The 15,982-nt window shown below is 30.8% G+C and overlaps 1 protein-coding gene across 1 annotated transcript in view; it reads right to left on the reverse strand.

Moving 5' to 3' along the window:
* The window catches only part of LOC108975453 (SH3 domain-binding protein 5 homolog), a 40,479-nt gene extending 24,497 nt beyond the window's left edge, over positions 1-15,982 (reverse strand). Inside the window, exon 1 of the mRNA XM_018943939.1 lies at positions 15,017-15,982. Coding sequence (XP_018799484.1) covers positions 15,017-15,061 — 45 coding nt within the window. The 5' untranslated portion in view covers positions 15,062-15,982. The remainder of the gene's footprint in view (positions 1-15,016) is intronic.

The raw sequence follows: 15,982 nt of genomic DNA on the forward strand, positions 1-15,982 counted from the left end.
GTTATAACGAAATACCAGCAAATATAAATTATAAGCATTTAGCGCACTCATTATAAACAAAATGCCTATAAAGTGTCAATTCAGCGCATTGAATAATAATACCATGGACAAATAGACTCAATTGAAATTATTCAATACATTTCCTGTGTTTTTGCTTGCGTAAAAAGCATTCAGCACGGCATAAAAAAGTAGAAAAAATTAATGAAATTATCGTTAAGCTCAACCACTTCGTAGAAAAATAATATATTTCAAAAACGAAGTTATAATCGAATTCAGCTGAGCTGAATAAGCATTTTTAATATGCTATTATAAAAATTATTGGAATACTCAATACTGGAATCAAAATCAAAAATTTCAGTTATATTTACAAAATGAACCACAGGTATGTTTTACAAAACAATGTTAGAATAAAGCTTAAAAAGGTAGGTTCAGCTGAATTTGCAAGCAATAGCTATCGACTTCTTTTCAAGAGCAGCAATTCAGCAAAGTTAAAAGCAATTCATTAAAGCTGAATTTGCGAATGACAAAGTAAAGCTTATGTTTGTGTTATTTTAGAGCATTTTAMAGAACTGCTAGCGAATACTTTTTCAAAGATTGTCTTCTTATATTTAATTATTCTTAAGAAGAAAAACTGTTAGGATAAAACTAAAAAAATTATGCAACTCGGTTCAGCAGAATTTGCAAGCAACTGCTAACGATGTCTGTTCCTTAAGTTTCTTAGGTTTCGCACAATTTTATTTATGCCACAGTAATTCAGCAAAGTTAACAGCAATTCAGCAAAGCTGAATGTCAAAGTAAAGCATTTGTTTGTATGCATTATAGGACCATAAAAGCAAAAACATATGCTATAAAAGACGAAACTTCACAAAGGACTGCTAGCGAATACTTTCTCAAGGATTGTCCGCCTATATTTCATTTTTCTTCTTTCATTCAGTTAGAATGAAACTTAAAAAAAGAAGTACGTTACGTACGTCGGTTCAGCTGAATTAGCAAGCAACTGCTAACGAACTGTTCCTTAAGTAAGAGCAGCAATTCAGCAAACTTAAAAGTAATTCAGCAAAGCTTAATCGACGAATGTCAAAGTAAAGCATTCGTTTGTATGCACTACAACATTTTAAAGGGAAAAATATACGCTATATAAGTTATCAAAGCTGAACTCCACAAAAAGGGCTAGCGAATACTTTCTCAAGGATTGGCCGCCTACATTTCATTTTTCTTCTTTCATTATAACATTTCCATAAGAGTTTGGTGAAAGAATTTAAATGCTGCATATTTCAAAGAGCACAGCCAGCTGAACGACCTAGTTTTCTCTATGACGTTCATGACGATTAATGTCCGTTATTCGTATTTCTTTAATCACTCATTTGCCTAAGTTGACGCGTTGGAAGTATGAGAAGTGAAAGAACTGGTACGAACACACTTTTATATAATATAATATATACAGGGTACATATTGCACAAACGACGTCATAGCTTTATGCCCATTTAGTATAAAGCTTTATGGTCTTCATTTAAGTTAAGCAAAGCAAACAACGAAGGCTATTTTCGTCAGGACGAAAACTTGTGTGCGCAGTGCGATAACACACGCTTTTGGGAAGTACATGTAGGTGCAGGCAGGGTAGTTATCAAATGGTCGTTTTCACAGCATTTTGAGGTTACTTTTAAGGTGTGACCAAACTATGAATGTCGCTTAGGTAATTTGGAAAAGTTACTCACACGTCTATGTATTCTCGAACATGTGTTCATGGGCATAATTAAGTGTGGCAAGTGGTGCGTGCACAAGTGCATACGCGTTTGTGCTCACCTAAGTCTTGCTCTAGTTCTAATTATAAAGTATTTTTGTCTTTAAATCACACTTTACCGAATTACCGGAGGCTGTACAAGTAGGATTTATTTTGGACTGTGGTGAAATGATGAAGTTTAAGTTATAATAATGCGCAGATATAAACATTAATAATATAAAGGAAAGGTTAAACTAAACTTAATTTGCTTTATCAACTATTTAACACAAATATTAATGAGCTGAATAATAACAAAGGAAAGATAACTACTGCGAATTCTTCTATAATTAAAATTTTTCTTAATTCAGCTAAGCTGAATGTAAATTAAATGTTTAGTAAATATATTAAACAAACAATTAAGCTACTCAAAATATTGTATATTATTGAATAATAACAAAGGAGGTAAAAACTACTGCGAATTCTTCTGTAATTATAATTTTTCTTAATTCAGCTAAGCTGAGTGTAAATTAAACACTCAGTAAATGTATTAAACAAACAATTACGGTACTCAAAATATTACATATTATTGAATAATACCAAAGCAGGTAAAAACTATTGCGAATTCTTCTATAATTACAATTATTCTTAATTCAGCTAAGCTGAATGTAAATTAAATGTTTAGTAAATATATTAAACAAACAATTAAGCTACTCAAAGTATAGCATATTATTGAATAATACCAAAGGAGGTAAAAACTATTGCGAATTCTTCTGTAATTACAATTTTTCTTAATTCCGCTATGCTGATATATATTGAAAATTTGTGATTCAGCAAAGCTTCATATTTCAACTACTGAGTTAATTTCGCACATTTTCATAGAAATCATGTTAAAAACATAAATTGAAAGATATGGTTAAACAGCTGAATACCTAATCATTGCTATATGTATGATTTTGAAGTAAGATTTCAAAGTTATTTGCGCTTTTAGTAAAATGGCTCACATAATAAAAATTCGGCAGTAGTTATAAATTTCAATAAATAATAATCGGCAAAAACATTCCATAAATTTTTGAGCCATGCCATATGACTTACATATGGTTCTAACAATAAATCTATTACAGATTTTTCCATATGAAATAAGGCTTCTTTTGCTGATAATATATTAAGCTGAGCTGAATTAGTTATTCAGTATCTAAATTATTATTACTAGCAAGAATGTTCAATTTTTTCGAATATTCAACTGAGCTGAATTAGCTATTCAGTACCTAATATATTATTATTAGCAATATTTTTTAAATTCAATGCCATTTCATAGTTGCTGAAGAAAAATTATTAATAAATGTAGACTAATAAAAGTTAGTAAATTAATTTATTAAAAACAAACAAAGATTCCGTTATGTGAAGTATAAAGTAAAATAAATTGAAATGATTAGACGAAGTACTATGTCGACTTTCGGATTAATCCAGCTAAGCTGAATAGATTTGAAGATCCGTAAAAGTTAAAAAAAATTAATAATGATAAATAAAACAACAAATTTTTTTACTTCAAAATATTAAATTTAATTATTGCTGCGCTGAATAATTTGTTAATTGTTGTTATTAATTTTTTGCGTTCCAAATATTTAGAGAACTGCTTCTGCTTTCTTGTTGGATTACACAGTAAGTATGTTTTAAAAATTCTATGATATTTGCTGCTTTGATTGTTTTGTTTGAATAGACTTTTTATATTTATTTCTCCCATGCAAACTCGACCTACTTTTAAAAGCCGCACATAATCCGATCTCTTCACGCACAATATTGCCGCCTGGTTGAGCAAAATGTGTGCACGTAATAAACCAATTAAAACGATATTGACCGCAAAAAAGGTCTGCTAACTACGAAAGTGTGAAACAAACAGGCTAAAAGGGGAGAAAAAGTATTATAAAGGAATACAAAAATAAATTGTTGAAAAAATATATTTTAAAAAACGTCAGAAAAAAACAACTACGTAGTGGTAGTAAACAAACATGTTAAAAAATATGCATTATCATAAAAAAATCATAATTAATATATAGCAGACGCTGTTAAAAAGTTAGTAATGAAAAAATGCTCCTACGCATCAGCGGGTCACAACACCATGAGAGCAGCACTAGTGACCACAGCCAGGTTGGGAGATTATGTCATTATCAGAAAGTAACCGGAGTGTAGTAGTGTAACTCAAACCGTCGAAATATATAGTATTGTAGCTCAAACATCGACCATAGCCAACTCTAATATCAATTTATGCACACGCATACGCCAAACACATTGAGAAAAGAAATGAAAAAAGGGCTAAGCACTTGCAGTTCAAAGTTTGCTTTTTATTACTGCTGTGTCGGTTGATACACAATGCGGATATGGCATGACATGGCAGAGAAATGTGAATACCTATTTACCGAATGCCAAACGACTTGCAAGAAAGCTCATACTAAGCAAAAATTGAAGACCGCAACAAAAACACACAGACACATACTCGTACACCACCGGTACAGCAACTGAGTCCCAAATAGATTCATGATTGGTAGGTGAAGTTACAACATTTCTTAATACGCAAACACGAGTAATTTAAGATGTATATAAATTGTAACCAAATGGCAGACTGCCCTGTTTGCCCATATAATCAAATGTGCATACATATATATATCGTAGGTATAGCTGTGTACAAACAAATATGTAGGCGGATATACGGTAGGCAAATTCATTTGATAACCATTTTCTTCAGTCAATGCACTTAAAGTGATTACATTCGAGCACTTAGACACTGAATTCGCTGCTGCTTGGTGCAGAAGGATGAGGGTGAGACGGTCTGATGACATAATAAACGTAATTGCCGCAAATGTAGACAATTCAGCGGCATTGTCTGGGAGATAAAATAGTAAAAGGTAGGGTAAGAGCACATGTGAGTAGCGTTTAGTTGCAATTACACTATTTGGACATTAAGCGATTAGAAGTACATGAAATATAAATTTAGTTAAAAAAGTTTACTTTTTGCATCAAAATGAAATGAGTTTGTAAAAAACTTCATAACAAACAGACTAAAAATAATTACTAATTCTTTTGAATGCTATTCAGCGCGTGCTGAATTGTATGAAGCTGCTTTAAAGCGGTATTTAGGAATATGCTTCAATTGATTTGGACATTAAGCGATGAGAGTTAAATAAAATATAAATTTAGTATAGAAAAAATTTACTTTTCGCATGAAAATGAAATAAGTTTGTAGAAAACTTCATGACAAACAGATTAAAAATAATTTACAATATTCTCGAATGATATTCAGCGCGTGCTGAATTGTATGAAGCTGTTTTAAAGGAGTATTTAAGCATATGTTTTAAAGTGTATGCGATCACTGAACCAAAAACGTGTAACTTAAAACAAGTTTATATACTGCAACGAGTCTTTGAAAATGGCGTGTAATGAAAAATGTACTGTATTACATTAAAGTGTAATTAATGCAATTTAAAGTAATAATTTAAAAGTGACAATATTGACGCACTAATTAAAAAATATTAATTTAAAACATGATTACGAAAGTTAAATTTTTAAGCACATCCTTGAAATACTTGGTTGTACTTGACTTAAATTCATTGCAATCTCTGTGCTATGAAAAACTTGCTTTAAAAAAAAAACAAATTGTATTTTTGTGTAAATTTTAGTTCATATTTAAACAATGTTGTCATACAGCAAAGTTTTTTTTAGATTTTTAAATGTAATGCAACATTTTAATATATAAAATTCAATAAATATCGATTTGCATGCTATTCAGCAAAACTAAATTTGATGCAGCAGAAGATTACTCTAATTTTATGTCCTAACATGGTGAACAACAGGCTGCAGAATTAACGTAACAACACATTCTAAAGCAATTTACGAAATTGAATATAAAATTCAATAAAACATCGATTCGCATGCTATTCCGCAGAGCTGAATTTGATTCAGCAGAAGATTGCACTAATTTTATGTCCTAACATGATGAACAACAGGCTGCAGAATTAACGACACAACACATTTTAAAACAATTTACGAAATTTTTCCACCAACAGAGCTTTCAATGCAATACAACATTTTAATTTATAAAATTCAATAAAACATCGATTCACATGCTATTCAGCAGAGCTGAATTTGATTTAGCAGCAGACTACACTAATTTTATGTCCTAAAATGGTGAACAATCGGCTGCTGAATTATTGTAAAAAAACATTTTAAAGCAATTTGCAAAATTGTTCCGCTAAAATCGTTAATAACTATTATTAAACATTGCTAAAAGAAAATATTGCACAGGCCATTGCTTAATTATTTGAATTACAAATTCACAACTATTTGCATTAAATTAACAACAAAACGTTACAAATCGCGTTATGCATCATCAGGTTGTGTGATGACAAAACAAGTCATATCGGCTTAGAGTTGCCAAGAAAAAACATGAATGAATGAATGGTAAACAAAGGTAGAGCGCGCTGGTCATCACTTATTTACAACTATACTTGTATGAATATAAGTGTGTATACTCGAAGAAAGAGACAATAAAATGCAAAATTAAATGTATATTAATATCTGTTTATAGGGTGCAGCAATATGAAGTTTATAATTTAATATTGTGGTAAAAAGAAAGGTAGGCAAATAAAGAGAAATTAAAATCCGTAGATCCTTAACGCTACGAAAGAGTGCTAGCCCCGACAAATGTCAAAGTTGACAGCAACTGTCACTGTACTAATTATGTGTACATAAGAAGGAGATAAATAATAACAAAATATTTCACTATTTACAAGAAATTTTCAAACAAATACAACGCGAAAACTTTTTCTGTATAAGAAAAAAGTAGATTCAAAGTCAACATCAGGGTTGAAGCAACGTCAGAAGACGTAAATATGCAGATTCTGACCTTTGTGAAAAGATAAAAAAACAATACATACATATAAACACATGTATGCAGAACCAATATGTATGATTGACATGACAACGAATGAAATGTGCAAATTGATAAGGATCAACATATATACATATACATATACAATATATATGTATTTGTAAACAAAAGCTGTATCCATAAAAATGAAAAATATTGCTGATAGCGAGAGATATATAATGAAAATAAAATTAAAAAACAATTGCAAGTCACATGCAATCTGGCAATAAGCACAAGAAAAAGCTCCAAATATTGCGAAAATATAATATAAAAATGTTGTAGGAAATAATCACCGAAAAAGCAATTGAAAAGAAAACAGCCAAAACGAAGAGTAGCTGAACAAAAAAAGTTACGGTAAGTACAGGAAGCAGCTGCTATGTTGTTTGCAAGGAAAATAATCGGAAATTGTAGTCGAGATTTTTGCGAATAATTTTAAGTTAACTGGTAAAAGAAATTCTAAGAAATAAACCACCTGCATGAAATAAGATAAAGTGAAGGAATTTAGTAGCTACATGCAGCAGGTGTAATTTCGACGGGCTTCATAAACATCTTTGTCCTATGCATTTTTTTACTATAAATTAATTGATTCATATACTTTGTTATATTCTAATTGATTTCTTCAATAAACAGTTTAACTGAGAAACGACTTGCGAAGTCTCGAACTCTGATTTGTGTGCACGTGTTAAATAGAGACAATTTTAAATTACGAATGATTAATGTTTTCACGAAATATTTAAAGTTAAGCTCAACCACTTCGTAGAAAAATATAATATTTCACAACCGAAGTTATAATTGAATTCAGGTGAGCTGAATAAGCATTTTTAATATACTATTATAAAAATTATTGAAATACTCAATATTGGAATCAATTCAGCTGAGCGGAATAAACAATTTTTAAATATATTCTCAAAAATAAAAACTAATTTTTCATTAAAAAAAAAAAGAAAACAGAAGCTGTTATGTCAATAAGATGCCCCCACTCACATAACCAAGTATCTTCTTCTTTATTGGCATAGGCACAGTTTAAGCTTTAATGGCCATATAAAATGAATCATCTAACAACGCTGTGACTAATTATTTCCTGTAGGTATTCTACCTGGCTTTCAACTGAGACATAACAAACAATAGCTAGATCATTTAGCACTTCGTGTAATCTTACTTTGTGTAATATAATTACTATCAATGCACCTATGAAAAGATAAGAAAATTGTGGCAATCAGCTGATTTCTTTGTATAATTTGAATTTTGGAATTTGAGGTATGTAAAAACTACCAGCAAATAGAGGAAATATATAAATGCAATTAGTTTTGATATTACAAATATTAAATATCTGATAACAAATACAAAATGATTTATGTATGTATGCAATTTTTTATGTAAATAAATATGTGACAAAAGTTATTTAGCACTTCGAAACCGATGTATGTGATACCACAAAAGTTAGTCAGCACTGCGAAACCGATATTCAGCACTGCTGAATGCATAAAAATTTAAATTTTACGGTATTAAAATATTTTAGTGTGAAGGCAGAGATATTCAGCACTGCTGAATGCATGAATATTAAAATTTTACGGTATTAAAATATTTTAATGTGAAGACAGTGTCTCATAACATAGTAATCTACATACTAAAATTATTAAAATACTTGTGAAAATTCTACATTTTTTTTATTACCAGAGAATTAAATGCAGTAAGCCACATAAACTCATAGCAATGGACTTTTTAATCAATGAGAATAATCGCTAATCTACAAATACTTATAAAATATTAAATTTAGGGGCAACACTATTTACTACCGTACTTATTTTTATCTTTATAGACAATATGACGTACGTAAACAATATAGGTATTATACCTACTACTGTGTGCGGCATATACATTCATATGTACATATATACTATATATTTACATTATCATACGTTTCACTTTTATCAGCAGCATTATAGATAACATATTTAGCGACGACCATGTGACAACCTAACAGTAAATAAATGTTTAAAACTTGCGAAAGCTCAATCATACACGATGAGAGTGTATAATAACAGCACAATAAGGTCAAAAAGTTATGAAAAGTGCAAAAGTAGCCACACAAATCAAAAATACTTCAAAACAAATAATAACCAACAATTCAGCTTTGTAAGCAAGTAGCTGAATATGTTTCATTTTCCCTACTTAGACTTATCCACACAAGTACATAAATGCCTACAGATTATAATTTATTGCCGCTAAATATTACTTTAAGCTGGCTGAATGTTGTAAGCATATTGTGATACTGGAATTTATATGAAATTTCTTTAAACAATTAATATTGTTTAAGGTTGCTAATAGAGATTAAATGTATACACACCACATACATATTTGCACAGTTCAGCTGCTTAATATAGAATGCAGTGCTACTTATTATTGCTGACTAATAACTCATATTGCACAAAATTTGTATGCGCTGAATTTAAACGCGACGGAATTATAATAATTAATATAAATTTATATTATGTTTATGAGAGATATAACATACATATTTACTATAAGTTATGTGATCTTTATATAAATCAATATAGCTGAATGGTAAAAAGAACAAATATCGGACCTACTCTCAACTTTAATATGCGCTGAATAAGTTTAGTAAGAGTTTTGAAACTTAACTTCATTTAATAAAACAATATTAATATTATTTTCGATATAATGAGGTCTTAGCTGAATAAATAAGCCGGAAGAAAGTTCTATTACAGGCGCTGAATTTAAATGGGGCTGAATAAACTTTAATATGCGCTGAATAAGTTTAGTGCTGACTTTAATGAAATTTAATTTTATTTAATAAGACAATAGTAATCTCAAACGAAAATCAGCTTAGCTGAATAAAAAATCCAACAACAAAAAATTAAGTAGGCGCTATATTTATGGAATGTATTGATTTACTAAACAACGGTTGTAGTGATTAATATTATAATAAAAAAAAGTCGCTTTCACCTATGTACAAAAACGCGAGTTACGCACGTTTCATGCCACAAGCGTTTGTAACTGCAGCAACACAAGTTATTTTACGTCACGTTGTGGTTGCCCGGCGAACGATGGCGTGATGCAAACAAATTCAAGGTAAACATATGCAGGGTGTAGAAAAATTAGCAACCAAATACGCCCCCAATTGTTAGACAGCTGTGGGCTGGTGAGAGTTTTCTTCACAATAACACAATAACAACAAAAGAGGCTTTTGTATTTGAGTAGCGTGCTAGCGTCGCACTCATTTCGATGTCTCGTTTCGCACACACAATCCACGAACGGCGGCTTGTCTAGTCTGTTAGTGACAGTCTGCTGCGAATATTGTATGAACTTCTTGTCAGTTAGGACACACTGCAATACATCCTTTTAAGCGACTTCACGTTTTTCGAGACACAATTGCGTTTGAGTCTGACATCACTTCCTCGAAATACCTGAAATACCTTATGTAAACAGGTAGTCGAACAATTTCTGTATGTAGCCATCGACTAATTATACGCGCACATTTCATGGAATTGTTGCGAAAGGCAAAATATTTCACTTTGTTTGGTTGATAAAATTTTTAGCATTCTTTTTAGCATATGTCAATAAAAATATACCGTCAGAAACCTGTTTCGTCAACAAAACAAATAATGACAAGTAGATGTCTATGGAGAACAAAGAAGTATACAAATAGTCTCCTTTTGATTCGAAGAATGTGTATATTTTGACATTCTCAAATGTCTATGCATTATTTTCGAGTATGTACGTAGTAGGTATGTATGTATGGTTAAAAAGTACGTAATTTCTGTTCGTCATCTTATCGTGCAATCGATAGCATCGATGATGATATTTGAATTCGCGCAGAAGTTTTGCTGTTTTTTTTTTTTAATTCAACTCAGTATTTTAGGCAATTTCTCATCTTTGAATGAAAGTAAGATGTGAAATATAGTGCGGTGGAATAATATATGATAAGATTAAAAAACAATAAAAGCACAACAAGGTAAGTTCTAAGCTTTAGACTCTATATCATTCAGAATGTATATACTGACTGGTACAGCTTCTGGCACAGGCCGTTTTCTCAATATCTAGTTAGCAGAAAACGGCCCATAGCGTGATAATTAAGAGTTTATTATATTTAATCACTGATAAATATAAGAAAATTTGCAATAACAGTGTAAGAATGCATACCCTTCAGTTGGCATTGATAATATTGATACAGAGACACACTAATGGCAGCATATCACCAAGGCATGTGAAAATCTCGAGCTTACAAAGTGAGCGCCCAATGTCAAGCCTCTTATTAGCTACTCGTATTACAATGGTTTTATCAATATTTAACGTGTGACTTCTATCAGCGATTAACTTTTGCTAAGCACGCATATAAACATTTATATACACACATACATATATAGATACCATATGTACCTTTTTTTTATTATAAGCAAGCGCTTAAACGTTTTTACCTATGAATTACTTAAACCAGTACTTAAAATATAGTAACACACACATATGCATGTGTATATGTATATGGAAGTATAGTACATATAATTATACGTACTTGCAAAGCTCTTAAATGCCAGCAAATCTATGTCAAGGAACGGGGTGTGGAAAGGGAAAGGTCATCAGAATGCGTCGAAAAGGAAATGTGATTGAAAGTCCATAAACGGAAACTTATGCCGGCAAACGAATTTAATGGAAATAAAGGTAATAAAACGAAAGTAGTTTGTAGAAAAGGCTTTGATATCATGTATCATTGACAATGTAACAATAAATAACAGATTTTTATGTCGAACGAAATAAATAACTATACGAATAAAATTTTTTTTGGCGGGTCATTACACTCATTTTCAGAAAAATTCCGAAATTTATATACCTAGAATCTTACCACACAAAGTAGAGGTTAATGAATTTGTCTTGTTTGTATAATCCGGCATGGCAAGACGTAATGAAATGAATGCAGCTGAATATACAACCACTAAATAAAATGACATGGTTACAATTCAGCTGAGCTGAATTCGATTACTTTCTTCTTTTACAATAATTGAAATATAGTTAATAGATGGTATTGCTTATTTAAAAAAAAATAATAATTTCGAAATTTTTTAGCTGAACACTAATATACAAGCGGATAACTATTTTTAACTATAAATGCATTTCTGCCATATGTCGGTCATTCAGCTCAGCTGAATTCGATTCCTTTCCTTTTTTAACTTTTAATTAAATAATGAAAATAAAGTAAAAATGATCTACTGCTTATTTAAATTAAACTTAAAGACAACAAAATAATAATAATAAAATATGTATATTTGGCTTTTATTTCGTTCAGCGGAATTCAAATAATTTTAATGAAGTGTCAATGATTATTTTGACGCCAAATTAAAGTCAATTTAAATGCTTTAAATAACTTTTTTAAATTTCAAGCTCTTCAAGTGCTGAATACCAGTATTCAGAACGATATATTTGTTAGTATAAAAAATTTAGCAAAATAATATATTGAATATTAGATAATTTCTAAGTACAGTACGTATAAATTGTTATTGCTTTATTGTTTACTTTAAAATTAACTGGTATAAAATACAGCTGATATAATACAAAAAATTATAAAGGAATTTACGTCCGTGAACTTGGCTTTAGACTCAATTGATAATATTTATTCAGACACAACATTATTTAGCTACAAGGTGTATAAAAAGAGGAGGTAAATTAATCGTATTTTCATGGAATTATTGCATATATGTGACCTGGTCTACGGAAAGGGTTAGGCTTAGGTGTCAAAAAATCAATTTTCACTTTTTAGTTGATTCGGATGGAAGATGAGATGCTTTTTTTTAACAGCTGTTTCCCAGAAAACTAGTTTTCGCACGTTAGCTCCCTTTTCGTAGACCAGGTCACATATACACATACATTGCACTGACTTTTTGCGAGATCTGGCATATTTTGGTAAAGAATTTGTATATTACCAATCCTGCAAGAACAAGGGAGTCCTCTTATTATGAATTTGAAATTTGTAAGTGTTGAATACACACATGGTACGTACATACATACATAAATATTAAAATAAAATATTTACCCGAAACTGATAAATTTTAAAAACAATTCACTTGCTAAACCATCGGATAAGCTAAAATTATTCAATAGCGTAATTTAACAAACGTAATATAAAAATAAATATAGTAATTTGGCTTTTGCGAATTTTTAACGAAAACCTACTAAATGAAATTATCGGCTAGGTATTATAAAACGTTGTATTTTTCAGCAAAGAAATAAATAGAAATGTGAAAAATGTACATAAATATTGAAATTTTTCCGAAGAAAACAAAAAAAAAAAGAATTGGAACCGATAATAAAGTCCAATTTAAATAAAAAATACTATATTTTCATTTAAACACGTACTTTACTGACGACAGAGGTTTTCGTATTTTAAATACGTCAAATGTTTGAAAACACACACATCTTCATCAATAAGCCAGTTGCAACATTGACACGTCTTTTAGTGAAAATTTAGAAAATTGCCCTTGTGTTTGGGCATCAAATAAAGCACATACTTTTTACTTTCCCTCATTTTCTAGGTTAGCAGACACATGAGTGCTCCACTTGTCAAATGCACCCAACGCGACCATCACGGACATCAGAAATAGCAATAAAAAATAAATAAATAATAATAAAATGGTCAAAGAAGGTGATTAAATAAAAATATATTCATGCAAGAATGCAAGAGTCCACTCGTTAAAGGGCAACACAGAAAATTCCGAAGCACATTGGCCAGCACATACGAATGTGTATATCCATATATAACAAGAGGGAATTTTCAATTTGCCTTTGAATATTATAGAATGATGTGTTGAACACAATGCTCGTGACAGACTGTAAACGACATCTGTCAAATATTATAATACACACGTTCTTATGGGCAGACCTATTTTGACTGCTGCACGACTACACGACTGCAGGCCGGCAGTTGTCGTTCTCGCTAACTTCAATAAATTCTTATATTTGCAAACGACAGTAGGACGACACTAGAGAGATGAGGAAGAGTGCTGATGCCACTAATATGTTAAATGTAAAATTATCCATTTACATCATTTTAAAAACAATTGATAATTTAAAACAAATAAATTTACCTATTTACATATTTTTTGCATAAAACATTTCACTTTGAAAAAAATATTAAAATTTCATTGAAGTGCAAGGTACATATTAGTATGGCCACAAATTGTGTACATGCAAATTGGACAACTGCGTTGTTTTGTTCGTGCAATAAGATTCATAACGTCATTTTCAGTTCACTGTCGTGTTGCTGCAGTCTGTCGCGAGCATTGTGTTCAGCATATAATAACAAACACGAAATTCTGAGCGCCATATAAATATATATTTACATATGTATGTATGTGTGTAGGTATGTGTATGCACGCACATAAGACGATTTAAAGTGGAAACAAATTTAAATTCCGCTTGCGTATTATACCACAAACAATTTTATATACGGAATGTGAAACGAACTTTAAAAAAAATGTTATTAATAATAATAAGAAGCGTGTACAGAGCCATCACTATAACATTGCGCTACATTGGTATAAAAACAAATAATTGTTTATGTATGTATATATGTATGTATGTATGCATGTACATATGTATGTATGTATTTTATGATTGGATGCATGCATGTATGAAGGTGTAGGTGATAACTAATTGACTACGCAAAATTCGCAATAAAAATAGAAGTGAATGCTAAGCTTTTGTTTGCTTGTATGTACATATACATACATACAAATATAAATAATTAATAAGAATGTTTTACACACGTGTAATTTTTTCGCTAGCAAACATTTTTCCATTGAAAGCACGCACTGTCTGATATTTGAATTAATTGGTTATAGTTATACCAAGTGTCAGCTGGTTTTGTTTTTAATTTTTATTTAGAGCTTACTAATACAGATTTCTCTATTTTTTTATATACGGTAATACTTGTATGTATATACATATCTATGTAATATATACAAATATAAATTTATACATGCAAACAAAATTATTGTTCATATATGTATGTATAATGTGAATCAGCACATGTATGTATGTATGTATCTCTTTTTATCTACCGAATGTTCATTAATAACATAAAAATAGCATAATGATACGATAAGGCTTTTCCCCTACAATTAAGGCAAACATTTTAAATTTTCTTTATGAATCAGTTTTGTTGGTGAGAATGTTTATAACGATTCCGAAATAACTAAACTTGGTAAAGAGATTATGGACAAAAATTCGAAACAGATTTAACATTACTAATGTATATTGCAGACGTTTTTAAAATACTAACCCTGACCTATCAATAAAATTATCAACCTATCAACCAAACACATTTCTCTATGCCTGTATGTATAGATCACAAACAAACTTACCTTTATACGTGGATCCAGTTCGGTGGACTCTGCCGCTGCAGCCATTTTTTCTTTGCGAATTTCACTTGCACTTTCTGTTTTGGATAAGTAAACTGCCTGTCACTTGCCAATCCTGCCTAGTTTCTTTACACAGAATTGATGTTGGAAATCAAAGGACTTGGAATTATGTACGAAAACTTTTTGGCAAGATGTAAGTTAACGTGAAGAAAGCTGTGCGGTACTCAGCCCAATCTGATATGCATTGATGTAGTAAGTTGCTGTTTTTCCAAGTAAAATGCGCTCAAAGAATACTTATACGCTTTCAAATTACAGTTTGTACACAATGGGGAAATGCAAACTATTCCTCAAGCTGTAACCCAATTTATGAATAATCGATTCGACTTTTCAAAATGTGCTTCTCCTTATGCTGGATGTACTCATTTATAAAGCACTACCATATAATTTTAGAAATATTCAATATGGAGATTACAGCTACTCCCTGTGTGACGTCTAATTCTACAGCCACAAAAGCGTTCATGCAATTTCCAAAACCAAACACTTTGTATACACAAATACTTATATAATTTTTCGCGAAACTTTGCTCTACACTGCACTCTTAATTTCCAAGCTAATAAATAATGAATTTTGTACTTTAAACCACGATTATTTTTGTATGAATTTCACTCGATTGTCGCCACAACAAACACGGAGCGTGCAATCTTGTTTTGCATTTGACTTTCCACTCGTTTTTTTTATTTTTATACAATTTTTCTATGCTCTTTTGCTATTGTTGTTTCACGAATCGTTGTTGATAACCACTGACTGGCGCTGCGCTTTGCTATCGGGTTTGTTGGGATCAAACTTTTTTGTATTATTTTTTGCAAAATTAAGCTTTGGGGCTCACAACAACGCCAATCAGCCGTTTGTCAAAGATGACCGTCTGCCGCGCCACAATGATTCTAGGAAAATGACAACGGTGACATTTTA

The sequence above is a fragment of the Bactrocera latifrons genome, unplaced genomic scaffold, assembly GCF_001853355.1.
Source record: "Bactrocera latifrons isolate USDA-ARS-PBARC rearing strain unplaced genomic scaffold, ASM185335v1 scaffold_65, whole genome shotgun sequence".
Classification (NCBI taxonomy): Eukaryota; Metazoa; Arthropoda; class Insecta; order Diptera; family Tephritidae; genus Bactrocera; species Bactrocera latifrons.